Below are 16,639 nucleotides of genomic sequence, written 5' to 3' on the forward strand. Positions count from 1 at the left end.
AGTAAATGGCCACAACATGCTGAGTATTGCAAAATTTCCAAGGTTGCCACTCACCGTGAGGTCTCTATGAACAGTGCCTCTGGCATATAGGCAACATGGCAGCCCTGGTTTTAGATCTCTGAATTTCCCTTGGAATATGACAAATAATCCAGACATCAATCATGCCTTCAAAGATACCTTAATTCCAGAACAGTCCAAACTGTGCAATTTGGCTAAAATCTATTATATCCCATTGTACTTTGGAATAAATTCAATAGTCTGGGAAAAAGAAGAAACTATAGATTAACATATCCAACCCAAGAAATGTATATTGTGCCAAATACATGTAAGATGTAGTGATACTTGCAGTGGAGGATGGGGAAGATAAGTGCAACACTTATCCTTGAAACAGTTTGAACTTAGTAGAGGAAAGAGGAGATTATGGAGAGAGTTTAACCACAAAACGGATATAAGTTTGAGGAGACGCAAGGTCTCACAGGCTAAGTGCATCATATCTGGATGGAGGTAAATATTTGGTTTTGTTCAATTTATAATTAAAATTGAATATAAAAAGAGTAAAGGGCACAAGTAAGGGTACCACTTGAATTTTCACACAGTGGCTCTGCTCATAAAATCAGCAGCCAGGTCATGAAAAAGAATAGCCAGAAGCACTTGTCTAAACTTTTTCAAAGATTCAGATGATTGGAGCGGGGAAAAAAGCCTGGAAGATGGTGGAAATATTTGGGCTGATTTTGGTGACATCTAATGTTAACAAGACAGGTGGGTAAGGCAGAACTGAAGCAAGCCCTTTGTGGAGTGTTTCTACTAAGGAAGGTGAGTAATATACTCCTGATGAGACAGAGTAGGGGATAATGCAATGCTCAGGATTTTGACTACCTGTCTAAAGGAGATGCTGCTAAACAGAGGTTGTTAATGTATGCTAATTAGGCCTGGGAGGATTAAAAATATGGAGGGGAATCATCTCTTTTGCTTCTCTGAAGGGAGGCTTGCTGAATGTCTTTCTGGGAATCCCTTGCATTTTTAGGTATGTTCTTACTCCTTTTTAAGATTTTATTTATTTATTTGAGATAGAGAGAGAGAGAGGGAGAGAGCAAGCAAGAGAGAGCACAAGGGAGGCTCCATGTTGAGCAGGGAGCCCGATGAGGGGGCTTGATCCCAGGACCCTGGGATTATAACCTGAGCTGAAGGCAGATGCTTAACCAACTGAGCCACCCAGGTGCACCTTCGTTTTTTTTCTTTTTTAAAGTAATCTCTACACCCATCATGAGATGTGAACTCATGACCTTGAGATCAAGAGTCACATGCTCTACCAACTGAGCCAGCCAGGCGCCCCTGCTCTTACTCGTTAAAACCAATCTCTCTCAGGGCACCTGAGTGGCTCAGTCGGTTAAACAGTTAAGCATTTGACTCTTGATTTCAGCTCAGGTCATGATCTCAGGGTCATGAGATTGAGCCCTGGTCAGGCTCTGCATGAGATTGTCTCTCTCCTTCTCCCTCTGTCCCTCCCCCTGCTCTCATGCGTGCTTTCTCTCTCTCTCTCAAATAAATAAATAAATCTTTAAAAAAATACATACAACCAATCTCTCTTCCCTTCCCTTCTATTAGTTTTGTTGCTTTGTGTTTTTGTGCTCTTGGCAGCTTGATTGAATAACAGCTCTGGTTTATTGAGACAAACCCAATGTGATAAATGTGCGGTAGTTACTGGCCAAGAAAACAGGTGGGCCAAATGAACAAGAAAAGGATGCCCAGGAGAGCAATCCAGACTGCTCACTTTGAGGCTGGGAGGACCCAGATCTGTCCCTCTGTGAACATGAGACCAAAAATTTGCCCTGAATTGGACATGTGGCAAGGAAGATGCCTACCGCAAAGGAGATTAGAGGAACAGCAGCAGGCCAGGGCTCTGTGCTCAAGCAGAAAGGAGGTCAGGAAGGCTAGGGATGCATTTATTTCTCCCCTGACTCTTTCCAAAAGGGTTAGGAGATGCCAGAAAACCACTGAGAGAGTTATGAAGACTGTCACATGGAGAGTGGGAAGTAGAGGGAGGCAAGGAGGACAAGAGGGGAACTGGAGAGGAAGTAAAAGAAGACATTAGAGAAAGAAAGAGTAGGGGGAGGGGCAGGGAGGGAGGAACAGCACAACCCACTATAGGTGTAAGTAATATAGAGATTTAATAGAGATCAAGTGCACTGTATAAAGAAAACAAGTCCATGCTAGGTTTCAAACAATCTGAGGAGTTTTACCACCTAAAGATGAAGGGGAAGACATAACCGGATGAGGATAGGACCTAATCAAAGATACAGAGATGAGTAGTGTCATTCCTAGACAAGGGCGTTGTAAGGAAAGGGATGAGGTAGACATGAGGCTCAAACACAGGGGAAGTCAGTAAGGAAGGGAGTGTGCCTCTGGGACTAACTTGGGGTGATAATGAGAATGCAGAGAGGATGTGGCTAAATGCTCACATCCTCTTCCTCTTCCTCAGAAGAGCTCTGAGTCTTCTCCTTGCCCTCCAACAGCATCTCAATGGGCTCTTCTGAGGTATTCATTTACAGATGTGTCACTGAGGCACAGAAGAGTTAATGACAGGGTAGAAAACTTCGGGAACAATTGTTTTCAATTAAATGGAAGGCAGAACATAAACAAGAATCTCAAAGTGCACTCAATTGCTAAATCCAAATAGCTAAGACTGGAAAAACAGTATCTCTTTTTTTTCCCTCTCTGCCTTCCTTGCTTTCCCTCTCTCTCTCCCCTCTCTCTCTCTGTTCCCAATTACTTGTTACTTACAATATTCATTCTTCTTCTTGCAAGCAATTACTCTTTTTCCGTTCTCTTTCTGTCTGCATGTTGATGGATACCGATTCCTTTTTCTTAATATCTAGATTTTTATTGTCTCCTCTAATTTCTGTCTCTTTTTCATATACCTTATTGAAAAAATTTTCTATATGATTCGTTCATTCTCTAAGATATTATTATGGGTTCTATTATATTTTAAAAATAATAAATGGCCATTGTTACAAGTTATTGAGCATATATGACATGCTAGTTATTTTATAAAATTGTAAACGAATCCTCACAACCTGAAGCAGTTGCAATCATCTCCAGATAAAGAAACTGAGGAACAAGAGGCTAGCAAAAGGTAGACTATGCTGAAGGAGTAACCAACAGAGGGGCTGGGAGAGCTGCATTCCAAAATCCACTGCACTCTCTACTCCCTAATCTGAAGTTTAACTCAGTTCTTACCATCTTGTCTTTGTGGCTTCTGGTGTCCCATACAAAGACAGATTCAAAAGAACGCGTATATGTAAATTGTTGCTATAGTCTGAATGTTTGTGCCTCTCCCCCTCCCCCATCCCCAGTTCATGTTTTGAAATCAGGGGCCTTCATGAATAGGATTAGTGTCCCGATAAAAGGAGCCCTGAGAGCTACCTTGCCCCTGCCACCATGTGAGGGAGCAGTGAGAAGACCATCAATGGGGAAGTAGGCCTCACCAGACGCTCAATCTGCCCGCACCATGATCTTGGGCTCGCAGCCTCCAGAACTGTAAGAAGTAAATTTCTGTTGTTCCTAAACCACCCATATATGCTATGTTGTTGCAGCAGCCCAAATGAACTAAGACAGTACTTAACTGCATCATGTAGTTATACGTTTAAAACAAAGTGGACTCTATTCCCATGCAAAAACTGGAAGCAGAGGTGAGAAAAGGAAAGGGTAAAACTAACTAAAGGTCAGTAAATGCTTCTCTAGTCATTCTTTTATTGCAAAAATACTGATGGGCCGTTTTCTTCGTGGGGGGCACTGCATGCAGTACAGGAATCTCCAGAGCAAGGGTCACTGGAGCCAGTTTCTTCACTTTGCAAACGGGGATAACCTGGCTGTGTTATCGGAAAGAGTAAATGAGAAAATGTCAGTACGCTGGGTGGGGTGAGGTCTGGTGCTCTGTCTTCTCATTTTTCTTTTCACTCCTCTTTACATGAGCTCCTTCTCTGCCTCTGTACCTTTCAGGCTCTCTCCGCGTCTTGCGTCTTGATGACCTCAAGCTGCCCTTCCTTCCTGACGCTTCTAAGTACATGATTTTGAGAGCTCCATGGGTTTCTCCACCAGCAGTCCTCCAAAACCTCAGCATTCTGGGGCTTTGCCACCATTGGGGACCCACCAGGCTTACATTTGGTAAGAGTATACCTTTAAAAGCACAAGGCAAACCATAAACATATCACAGGCTTAAGAGTCCAAGGAGGTTCAAATCCTTCCTCTGCCAACTTGCTGGGCCTTCAATATTGTCACGTACACTCTTGATACCTTGTCTGTAAAATAGGGACAGTATTATTTCTGCACAGTGTTGGGTTACTGAAACAACAAAAGATACACAAAAATACCCAGTATTGGTGCAGAGACATAATTGTTGAACACTGAGCTTCAATAATAGCACTAGCTTTAATGAGCACAGATGTGCCGAGCATGACACCAAACACTTTTCTTCATGTAAATTCTCAAAACACTGGAGTCAGGTCATACCATATTACTTCAATTGATTTAATCATCTAATATTGTGAAGCATCTTATAATCATCGTGTATTTTATAATAATAGTATTAATAGTATTTTTTTTAAGAGTTATGATAAAATACGGTAGGTGCTATGGTCTGAATGTTCGTGCCCTCCCCAAATCCATATGTTGAAATCCTAACACCTAAGGTGATGGTAATAAAAAAAGGGGAGGAGGGAGTGATTCCCAACTTTCAGTGTATTTGATAACATATTTTATATATCAATAAACCTACCAATAGGCACATATGGATGGAAAATATCTCTGTTAATCTCTTATACTGATTAAGACATGGTACAGTGTAAGAGTCTGGAGTGCCTTGGTTCAAATGCTGCCTCCTATTAACTGGCCCTGAAACCTTGTGGAATTTACCTTACAGCTTGATGACTTCGCTTTCCTCATCTGTAAAATAGAGACAGTCAGGTAACCTCCTCACTTGGCTTTTGTGGGGATTTAAATGAAAATTCCATGAGAATTTCTCAGGACACAAAAGTCCTAAGTAAATGCTTGTGTTATTGTTATATTTGATGAATTCATCATGGAAATATGGTATTTAATAGAGAATTCAGGCAAGATGCCTTTCTCTTTTTATTCCTTTCTAATTTTTACATCTTAAATTTTACATGTTGAGTTCAGTTAAATAATTTTTGGATAATTACTTGTTTACTATAATTTTCCTGATATCTTTTCTACAAACTATCTGAAAATATTTTAAGACAATTATTCTTTCACATTTTATCAAGTATATATTCCTTCCTAATGTACTCATTAAGGAAAATATGAAATAGAAATTAAGCCTGTTGCCCACCCCCCCCCCCCCCAAAAGGCTGCAAGAGTCCAAAAAGCTAAAACATCTATTATTAACATAGCTTGTTTGGTTTTCTTTTTTTTTATTTTTCCCCCCTCTCGAGACAGTGTGTGCGTGGAGGGGGGAGGGGCAGAGGGAGAGAGAGAATCCCAAGCAGGTCCACGCCCAGAACAGAGCCTGACATGGGGCTTAATCTCACAACCCTGAGATCATGACCTGAACCCAAATCACGAGTTGGACGCTTAACTGACTAAGCCACCAAGGCGCCCTTGCTTTGCATTTCTAATGATGTAGTTATTTTGTAAAATTTAATCATTCTTTCTGTACAATAACATAGGCAATTGTCTCTGTTATTAGGATGTTAAATATTTCATCAAATGGAAATAACACTAAATTATTTAATCATTTCCCTTTTTCAAGCATTTAGATGCTTTTCCATTTTTGACTTTAACAAATAGCACTGCTGTGCTCCAATTACTACCTTTTGTTGATAATCTTAAACATAGAAAAAATATTTTCTTAACATATATTTTCATGAGAATTATTGAGAATAAATGCTAGATTAACTTAAGGGCATATATTTTTATTTGAAAGTGAATTTCTTTATTTCTAATGAAATTCTATATTTACCTATCTTTTAAAATCTGTTATACTTCCTCTTTGGGGAATTATTTGTTCATATCCCTTGGTCTTTATATTCTGTTTTCCTTGTAGTTTTACAACTTCTCATGTCTTAAGTAGACATGTTTTATCTTGTGATTTAATGGAAATTATTTCCTATCACTTAACTGTTTGTCTTTTAACTGTATTTCTTTTGGAAATACATTAATCCTTTAATTTTTCCTTTATTCTTTGCTTATAAGCTTAAAGAATCCCTTTCCTGGTTTTCCCTTTCTAGTTACGATAAAGTTTTAATTCTAAAAGGCTTGCAAAAATATCTCACATAAAATACACACAGGTGTGAAGATTAAAAAGATTAAATATTAACCTATTAGACACATTGTAATAACAGCAAATTTAAAAATAAAAAATCATAGGTAAGAAATGAAATAGTTTGGAATGACATTTAGAAATATGTTCTCGGGGTGCCCAGGTGGCTCAGTCGGTTAAGCGGCTGCCTTCAGCTCAGGTCATGATCCCAGGGTCCTGGGATCGAGCCCCGCATCGGGCTCCCTGCTCGGCAGGAAGCCTGCTTCTCCCTCTCCCACTCCCCCTGCTTGTGTTTCCTCTCTTGCTGTGTCTCTCTCTGTCAAATAAATAAATACAATCTTAAGAAAAAAAAAAAAAGAAAAGAAATATCATGTTCTAATTATACATCTGTCAACTGTGCTGTCTTTGGAGCAATAAAGGGACACAAATACTGATATTTTAATAAAATATTTTGGTCTGAAGCATTAAACATAATTGTATCTCAATGAAATTTTGCAAAAACCAAAAATGTATTTTCATTTTAAATCAAGGAAATACCATTATTTAGTTCATTATTTAATTTTTTAAATTACTCTTGGAGTTCATGAAGTGATTAAAATAAAATGTTACAACACAATCAACCCCAGATCATTGCCATCTTCTGACTAGCTTTAATTATGATAATAAAAAAATAACTACAGACCTCTTACCAATTCGACCTATCACATATTTTTAACTTCCCCTTTCAGTGTTCACTGACGAAATACCGAATATAACATTTTAACAATTTCCTCCCAGACCTACTTTATTTTTTTTTTTTTAAGAGTTATTTTACTATTTATTTGAGAGAGAGAGCATGAGCGGGAGGGGCAGAGGGAAAGGGAGAAAGAATCTCAAGCAGACTCTGCTGGGTGTGGGGCCTGATGCAGGGCTTGATCTAACGGCCCTGAGATCAGGACCTGAGCTGAAACCAAGAGTTGGACGCTTAACTGACTGTGCCACCCAGGCACCCCAAGACCTACTTTTTAAAATGAAATTTAAGAGCATCCTGCAGACAAGCAGACTATAATATTAATAATAGGAAGTCCTGGACTTAGAAGTTGAAGGAGCTGGACTTTTCAAGTTCTTTTCCTACTATGTATGTTGAAAATTTCTGATCCAAAGAATCACCTGGAAATTCTGAACTTCCATTATTTCAGTCAAATGGAGCTGAGATCTATTCCTACTTCACAGGAGTTACATAATGATCGAGAAAGATCAGGATAAATGTAGTAACACATTTTCAGATTTCTAAAATTGATAAGTAGAGCCAAATAATAATCCAGGTAATTACAATTTAAAAAATTCTACACTTCTCTGTGGGTTCAAGAGGAAGAAGGACAAAATGACTGCTCCTTTACATTAGAAATGATTTCATGGTTGTCTGGATCAGTCCCCTTCCATTCCCAGTGCTTGAATTCTTTCTAGCATCCTTATAAACCCACAGTTGAAAAATCTTCAATGGGCATTCATTTCATAAGCTGGCAGTTCTCATAAATGGTTATGTTCCTCCTATGGAACCAGAATGTATCTTCTCAGAGTTCCTAGCTATGGTCCTAGTTCTGCCCTGGAACGACCCTCCAGACATATGTGTGCCTTCTGCATCCAGCACTTTCTCTGCTTTATTGTTCTCCAATGTATCCCCTCGCATCTATAATTTTTTCTGGTGAACTCCTACTATTCACTCAAATATAATTTATGTGTAAGTTCATCAGGCATAGTTCTCCTGCACCCCAGCCCCCCAAATCAAGGCCCCTTCATTACACTCCTTTATAAAATCAATTGTAACTAAAATTAAATGATCATTTTTACAACATGGGCCTCCCTCACCAGTTTGGAAGCTCCACTGCAGCCTGTCTTGTCCCCTGTTGTCTCCCTACGTCTAGCTTGATAAATACTGAGTCGGACAAAGAAGTTCAGGACTCATCACTATACAGCTGAACCCCTGAAATGAACAACTTCACCCAGAGAGTGTAACTGTAATAAAGAAAATGAGGCTAAAGGCGTAACTCTTAAAAACATACAGTTAGAGGTCGATAGGAAAAGAAGAAACCATCCAAGGTCTACATAAAAGTATACTTCTCAAAAGCATTTATCACAATCTGCTTCCTTTTCACTTTTTATGCTTTTGTCCTTAATAACTAATGAATTCCCATCCGCCCAGATTTATACATAGTACGTGTCTCATAACAAATGCATATTGACTTAAGCTGTTTCAATCTACATAAAATTTACTACTATGTACATAAAGGAAAAATTATAATATACTCTGACAAAATGGTTTTCCTACTGGGGCGCCTGGGTGGCTCAGTCGTTAAGCATCTGCCTTCGGCTCAGGTCATGATCTCAGGGTCCTGGGATCGAGCCCCGCATCGGGCTCCCTGCTCCGCGGGAAGCCTGCTTCTCCCTCTCCCACTCCCCCTGCTTGTGCTCCTGCTCTCGCTCTCTCTCTCTCTGTCAAATAAATAAATAAAATCTTTAAAAAACAAATGGTTTTCCTACTAATTCTTAAAAAAAAGAGAGAGAGACTTCCTGTCTTGACTTTTATTCTTTTGGCAGAAGCTTTCCACTGGAGCCATTGGGAAAACCATGGAGAATCCCTTGAATTACAGGCCCACATGACACATCAAGGCACCAAATTCTCATCTTCAACATTTATAAACTAAATTCCATAAAGACTTCACATGATTTGTTTCATACGGACATGAGATACACTGGAAGCTTGATGACATACAAATGTGACATTATCCTATTACTGATACTATAGTCTGAAACCTGTTTTCTACACATTCTTTAAAATTTTTGATGCAAGATCAGTGAGAAACTGAGTATATATTAGCAACAACATGAAATCTTAATATACAAAAACATTTTGAAAGTCCATATCAACTCTTTCACACTTTACAGATAAGGAATCTTAATCCCAGAGATTATAGGTACCAGAAAGCCCTACCTTTAACAAATTTACTGAACCAGTTCTATTTAGCTTTCTTTGTTGCAAGCCAACCTGAAGAAAAAAAGACAATCTTCCATGCATCCCTTCCTCAAAAAAAAAAAAAAAAAACTAGTGGATTAAAAATACAAGTAACTGGGCGCCTGGGTGGCTCAGTTGGTTAAGTGACTGCCTTCGGCTCAGGTCATGATCCTGGAGTCCCAGGATCGCGTCCCGCATCGGGCTCCCTGCTCAGCAGGGAGTCTGCTTCTCCCTCTGACCCTCCCCCCTCTCATGTGCTCTCTCTCTCTAATAAATAAAATCTTTAAAAAAAAAAAAAATACAAGTAACTGAGAGTACTTTTTTTTTAAAGATTTTATTTATTTATTTGTCAGAGAGAGAGGAAGCTTGCGCGCGCGAGCGTACGAGCAGGGGGAGCAGCAGAGGGAGAAGCAGTCTCCCTGCTGAGCTGGTAGCCCTATGCAGGACTCGATCCCAGGACCCTGGGATCATGACTTGAGCTGAAGGCAGATGCTTAACCGACTGAGCCACCCAGACGTCCCAACTGAGAGTGCTTTTAAACACTGCCTTCTAATAGTCATTGCAGTCAATATAAATTCTATAATTCCCTCTGTCTAGTCCCAAATGGATGGTATTTTCGAAGTCTTGTGTATTATTAACAAGCAAATCAAAAGCACATCAACACCCAGGAGAGTGAATTTCCAATAGAACAAAACTCACCCACGCTGGCATTTTCATGGGCACTTGCAAAAGTATTGGGGGAAAAAAAGACACAAAACAACATGTATATTTTATTTAAACATTTGTTTTTAAGCTGAGGAAGTATTATTACTCATTCAATTGTGGGTATAAATATCCTAAGAATATCCATAACTAGTAAGATGATGGAGAGCTGATAGGAATCATATTACGTATCTTCTTGGACAAAAAGTAATAAAAATGCAAATGGAACAACCTTTTGGTCTGTTTTGGAACCTACATTCAATTCTAAAATGGAGAACATCTCTAACTGAGCTCAACCAACATTTATTGCACATTACCGTGAGTAGGACAATATGCTAGATATTGATGGTGCAAAAATGGAAATCAGGGTCTCTCCATTCTCACTTATCTTAGAATTTTCTAAAGAAGGTAAGTGTATACTTTCAATATAAAAATTTACATTCCCACAACTAAGTCTAAACTATTATCTTCTCTTGACTAAAACATAGCAAGAGTTCCCCTAGACCTTTCCCTAATCCTGTCTTCTCCACACGGTCCCTTCCTTTGCCCTAGGAAGAAAATGCAAACTCCTTAGCTTGGTCAATAAAATCCCAGGGGTTCTGCTCTGCTTTCTCTCCAGTCTCATCTCCTCCCACTTTCCCATCTGGTTCAATATAATCCAGTCACATTTACCTTCCTTCTCTGCTGTGAACACAAGCTTGCTCTTGCCTTCGGCCTCTGAACTTCGTCTTTTCTATCTGAAATGCTCTTACCTGACTCTTCAAATAGCTGGTTCACACTTACAGATTTCAAATATCACCTCTTCACAAATGTTCTCCTTGCTACTTGCTGTCAAGAAGCACCCCACTTCCCACCACATCACCTTTTTAAAATGACATCACCCTATTACTCACTTTCTGAAGACAGAACAGTACCTTGCACCATCAGACACATTGTATACACATTAAAATGAAATAAAAATCCTTCCCTAAACTTTTTTAAGCTGAGTTATGATTATACGCATTTGACATTCTAAAACTGCATAGAAGCACGTACTAATCAAAAGTATCTACCTACTTACCTACCTGCGTATCTGCTTGGGTATCTCCCCATTTTGTGGGAGAGATGGAACATACATTAGAGAAGAAAAGTCAATGGCAGTTCTCAAGGGACCCAAAGGTTAGTTATTTTTTTTTTTTAAAGATTTTATTTATTTATTTGACAGAGCTAACTTGGACAAGCCAATTTCATTTCTCTAGGCTTCAGTCAACTTATTTGTACTTGTACTTGTACTTATTTGTTTATAAGTACAAACAGGATTATATCAGACCATTTAAAAGAACTTTCCAGTTCTAAAATTCAGTCACTGGAAGTAGATTTCCCCCAAATTAAAGGTACATTTTTTATAACATGAGCACAGTCAGACAGGAATATCAAGCACTCAGTCATGGGCTTCCTGTCCATTTGTAGATTATTTTGTCTTACCTACTACTTCTTGATGCTTCATCTTGAATCTTTTTTATTTTCCATTCCAGAGTGAGAAAAAGTATTGAAACTATTTCATAAAATTACAGGGAATTATGTAGTCATTCCTCCCATTGAATATACATGTACTTTTAATAGTGTCTGTGTGCTAAAAACTTTAAAATAATCCAGGAGTGCTAAGAAGAATCTGTTTTTACACATACAGTTACAGAATGTATATTACCACTATTATCAAATAACCTATACAATAAAGGATTTGTTGCACTTTCTGTTAAAACTAAACCCAAAAATTTCTCTCTACCACCAACACTGGAAAAAAAAATCGGGAGGATGATGTCATATAAAAAAATAATAAAATAATAGAAGTGGGTAAAGACAGACAAGTCAGAATAATGAGACAAACTCTTAAAATGAACACAACAGTGCTTTGTTTCCCATCGCAATGCAAATGAAGCAACAATGAAATGTAAAGGAATCGACTGCGAAAAACATAAAGCATATAATAAAATTATGGGAACAAGATTAGAAGATGTATTAAGTAAAATTAGTTTGAGGTAAAGGAAATATAGAAGGCAAACAGGGAAAAAAAAATTCTACTTCAAAAGATGCAATAAGAAGAAGAGGTTCTTTAGCACTCAGGGAAAATAATCATGGACCTACTTTAATGCACAGTAGGGGTGCTCAAAATAGTATGCATGAGAAAATCTAATTTAAAATACTTCATATGAGAAATCCTGTAAAAATAAAATAAATTCTGCAGCAAACTTAAATTAGTTGACTGCCAACTTAACAGGCAATAACACTGCATTGTGAAAAAAATCCGGACTACTTATGCAATAGCCAGTGTGAAATTATAGGCTGCATTATGCTGGAAAGATAAAGCATCAAGACCTGAGATTTATAAACATTTATGCAAAATGTAAATAAACAAATGGACTTGTGGTTGATAAAGTGTATCCTCCATTTTACTTTTTCCATTTTTTCACACTCACAGCCTGTCACTGAATTTTGTTTTACCAGTTGTAAAATGGAAGAAAGAATTAACTTTAAGAAGGATATTAGTGGAGTCTGAAAAACAAACCGAGGGTTCTAGAGGGGAGGGGAGTGGGGGGATGGGTTAGCCTGGTGATGGGTATTAAAGAGGGCACGTTCTGCATGGAGCACTGGGTGGTTATACGCAAACAATGAATCATGGAACACTACATCAAAAACTAATGATGTAATGTATAGTGATTAACATAATAATTTAAAAAAATTTAAAAAAATAAAATTAAATTAAAAAAAGAAGGATATTAGTTTTATTTCTTCAAGATTTAACCACCATCCATCTTTCAGTTTACTACGTGATAATAACACATCAAAGCCAAGAGTGGTCAAAACATCATTTTTCCCCCCCAGAGGATCAGGAAAATTAAATGCTTTTTGGTTCCTTGAAAGCCATGCCAACTACAAATCTGGTAGAAATAAGTACATCTTACCCAACACCAAACCAGCTATATACTTCACCTCACTTAACACATGACTCACTACTAATGATAGAGTGGAGTGTGACACAGAGTTGTTATATAAGTTCATTCTGGACTGATTAAGGCCAAGGCTAAACTGAATGAGAAATACATCTTTTACACCATTTATGGTTTATCCTTGACCCCAATCTCAGGTATCTAGTGGCCTGGGGACATTTCTATTTTCCAGAAAGCAAGATTCTGTAGTCAAAATGTAAACCTCCAAAACTTCAAAATTATATGGTCAATGAACAATATATTATCATTTACAAATATAAGAGAGCTAATATTCTGGTTCCATACCAGGCATCAGGCAAGGAGCAGGATGCTTTCCTGATGAGACCTTATTTACATCTCGCACTGGACTTGAAAGAAACAACCGCGAAAATGGCTCTCCCCACTGAAGTCCTACGAAAATTACTAATGGAACTATAATGCATAGACCTCGATAACATGGTTGCTTTGAATGAGAAAGCATGGGGCGAAATCTGCAACAATGAAGTCCATGCCCTCTCAAAATGCTCTTTGCCAGCAAATCCTAAATCTCATATCAACATTAACAGTAAATGTGGGGGACGTGGAAAAAACTATCAACCACTCACCATAATGCATGTAACAGTTTCCTTTGGTGGGATCCAGCTCAATAGCCTTCAAGAAGAACTTTTCAGCCTCACTCTTACGACCCTTGAAAAACAGAGAAAATGGATGATTCAGCAGTAGATCATGAAGGATTCTTTACCTCCTGGGCCCAAATGAAGTAAGTAGACTGATGTCTACTTAGCAATCATCACACACACAAAAAAGTGTTTTGTTTTTATCTAAACAAGGATGACCAAGGAGAGTATGCTGAGAGACAAGACTGAAGTTAGAATCCTGGGAAACACCAAGATTAGAAGAAAAGACAGTGAGAGTGAGTTCATCAAAGAGATCAGAGAAGAAGCCAGGAAGACAAGAGGAAAAAAAGTGAAAAAAAGGGTTTCACGAAAACCAAAAGGATGAGATAGTTTTAAGGAATGGTGGAAAACATCATTTTCATTTTCTATTTTATTTTCTCCCTTCCATTTGTTTCCTCTTCATTTCTTCTTCCTTGGTAAAGAATTTGGAGCATTTTGGCTTTTAAGATGATTTTGTCCTAATGGCTCACTTTACGTATGAAGAAACTAGGTCACAGTTTGTTGAATCTCAAACGCAACTACTGTTTATCTTTGCTGATGCCATTAGGGACTAAAATACTCCTAAACCAGGATTTAATCTAAAGTTAGCGCTTCTTCCTAGCTACAGTTTTAAGTAAACATTACCATCATCACCAGAAGAAAATAAGCAAAAAGTAGGGGAAAAGGCTTGTAGGCAATTGATTGACTTTTCATGAAACAACATGAGTCCTGGTGGATCCTAAAACTATGTTCTTTACTGTGTTATAGCTTCTGAACTAAAATTGCCTACAGAGTAACACAAAGGGATGGCTTGAGGTAGGAGAAGAGCCCCAAGAAGAACCTTCCTGGGGCAAGTCTGTCTTGCCTTACAAGGCTGGAAAGAAGAGCTATGTTGTCTGAGTGGCAGCTAGGCACTGGGTGGTGGACCTGTCCAGAAGTCATGGTCTAGAGTAAAGAGAACTCATCTTATCTCCTTGTTCCTTCTAATTTATACACTATCTACCACGGGAACTTCAAGCAATGTTTTTCTCTTTCTTCAGATATATTTTTTAAACACTGTTACAGAGATAAATCTTGCAAAGGTAGAGGTGTGTAATTAACCTAATATTCTACATCCCACCATTCAACTTCAACTCATTTCTCCATCTACCCCTTCCTTATTGTTCATTCATTCATTTAAAAAATTCACTGTCGCTACATCCTTTATTCGCCATTACTCTCCCCAGTAGGACCCAGCCTACATACAGCTTCCACCGTCTATAGCAGACGGCAGACAACCGACATCTTCATTTCTTCTTTCATTTTACTAATACTACACCAGTCAGTAACTTCTCTTTAACTCACAAGTCTCGCTAAATACCCAATAATTAAAATTTTAATTGCCTGCCATACTTCTCATAACATTTTAACTTCAGAGGGAAAAAAAGGAAAGTACAGGCACAATGCTCCCCACACGTACCATACTTTCATGAAGTTAATAAGACTTAGCAAGAATCTTACAAAGTTAGGATTACTTAAAATAATTAAATAACTGTAGTGAATCAGGCAGTATAATGTGTAAGTTCATATCATGGATTCTAGGCAGACAGAACAGTTCCCCCATTGGCGTAGCCATGCTTATAGAAAATTATATCATCTCATAGCTGTAATGTTCTCTATGATAAAAATGAAGATTGGTGGAGCACAGAGAATTTCTAGGGCAGTGAAACTATTCTGTAGGATACAGTAATAGTGGATACATGTCATTATATATTTGTCAAAACTCATAGACAACACTAATGCAGGCTGATAATAACAGGGAAACTGTGTAGGGTGGTAGGAGGGTAAGGGAGTATATGGGAAATTTTAGCTCAATTTTTAAAAAACATTTTATTTATTTATTTGGGGGGGGAAGCACAAGTGGGGGGAAGGGCAGAGGGAGGGGGGAGAGATAATCCCAAGCAGACCCTGCACTGCTCGCAGAGCCTGACCCCATGACCCTGAGATCACAACCCGAGCCAAAATCAAGAGTCAGATGCCCAACTGATTAAGCCACCCAGGCGCCCCTCAATTCTTTTTTATAAACCTAAAACTGCTCTAAAGATAAAGTATATTAATTTTAAAACGAAGATATCAAATCTATTTCATAAGATTAGATTATCCGAGGCAGAAACATAAAAAGTAGTTATTATAGTACCTAGGTATATTGTAAGTTTTAATGAATGCTAACTATTACACACACATACACACACACACAGTATGCAATAGAATGCAGAATTCTGAATGTCAAAGAATACGTTTTGTTATATACACAGTCTCAGAAACATGTGGTCAGCCTTTAAATCATTAGAAAATGATGTACAAAGAACTTGCAGAGGATAAGATGCAAAATGAAAGCTGTCATTGTAAAGAGTCTGTACAAATGTTATATACAAAGATACAAAGGGTCTGTGAACCTTCTTCCACTTTAAGTTTTTCAGGATAGAGAAGAAACTAGCTCATTTACCAATGTCACAGTAAATGGGGTTATAAAATGCTTGTGTGTAGTCCATTGGCAAAACAATAGTATGTAGCATTAAAAACATGCACCAGATCTCAAAGGACAGTGGTCTCTGGTTGCTCAGTGGACCAAGTTATTAAAGGCAATGAGTCCCAACATCTCCTAGATGCAAAATAAACACATCGAAGGCCAGAACATTCTTTCTAGGGAGGGACTACCAAACCATCATGCAAAAACCTATCTTTCTGCTTTGATCACTATTTATTTAGTCAAGTGCCAAATAATGAGGAGGAAAATAAAATCCTCACAAGAGTATATAAAATCAAGAGTCAACCAAATGCATAAACCAACCACACACATATATTACTAGGTCTTAGGAAGAAATATGGTGCCTGGGAGGTTAATGCTATGCTAAATCCAATTTATCCTTTCAACTATTATTGTTTTAGAAAGATGGCAGTTAAGAAAGTAGAGAAGAAAAAGTCATTTCTCGCAGGTTTTTCTTGGTGTTTTTAGATTTTGTCAGCATTTCCTACAAGGAAGCATTGTGGAGTACCCACTGGTTGT

General features: G+C 38.2%; 1 protein-coding gene across 2 annotated transcripts in view; it reads right to left on the minus strand.

The window, feature by feature from the left end:
• Positions 1–16,639, minus strand: part of TMTC2 (transmembrane O-mannosyltransferase targeting cadherins 2) — a 389,588-nt gene that overhangs the window by 74,579 nt on the left and 298,370 nt on the right. The window contains exons 9-10 of one of the 2 annotated variants that reach the window (XM_032393772.1): positions 13,543–13,624; positions 1,530–4,298 (exon numbers count right to left, since the gene is read on the minus strand). In XM_032393772.1, the coding sequence (XP_032249663.1) occupies positions 4,234–4,298; positions 13,543–13,624 (147 nt within the window). In that variant the 3' untranslated portion in view covers positions 1,530–4,233. Of the gene's footprint in view, positions 1–1,529; positions 4,299–13,542; positions 13,625–16,639 lie in introns of those variants that run through there. The other variant, XM_032393770.1, reaches the window with a different exon arrangement.

This window comes from Phoca vitulina, unplaced genomic scaffold (assembly GCF_004348235.1).
Source record: "Phoca vitulina isolate PV1807 unplaced genomic scaffold, GSC_HSeal_1.0 scaffold76, whole genome shotgun sequence".
Taxonomy (NCBI): Eukaryota; Metazoa; Chordata; class Mammalia; order Carnivora; family Phocidae; genus Phoca; species Phoca vitulina.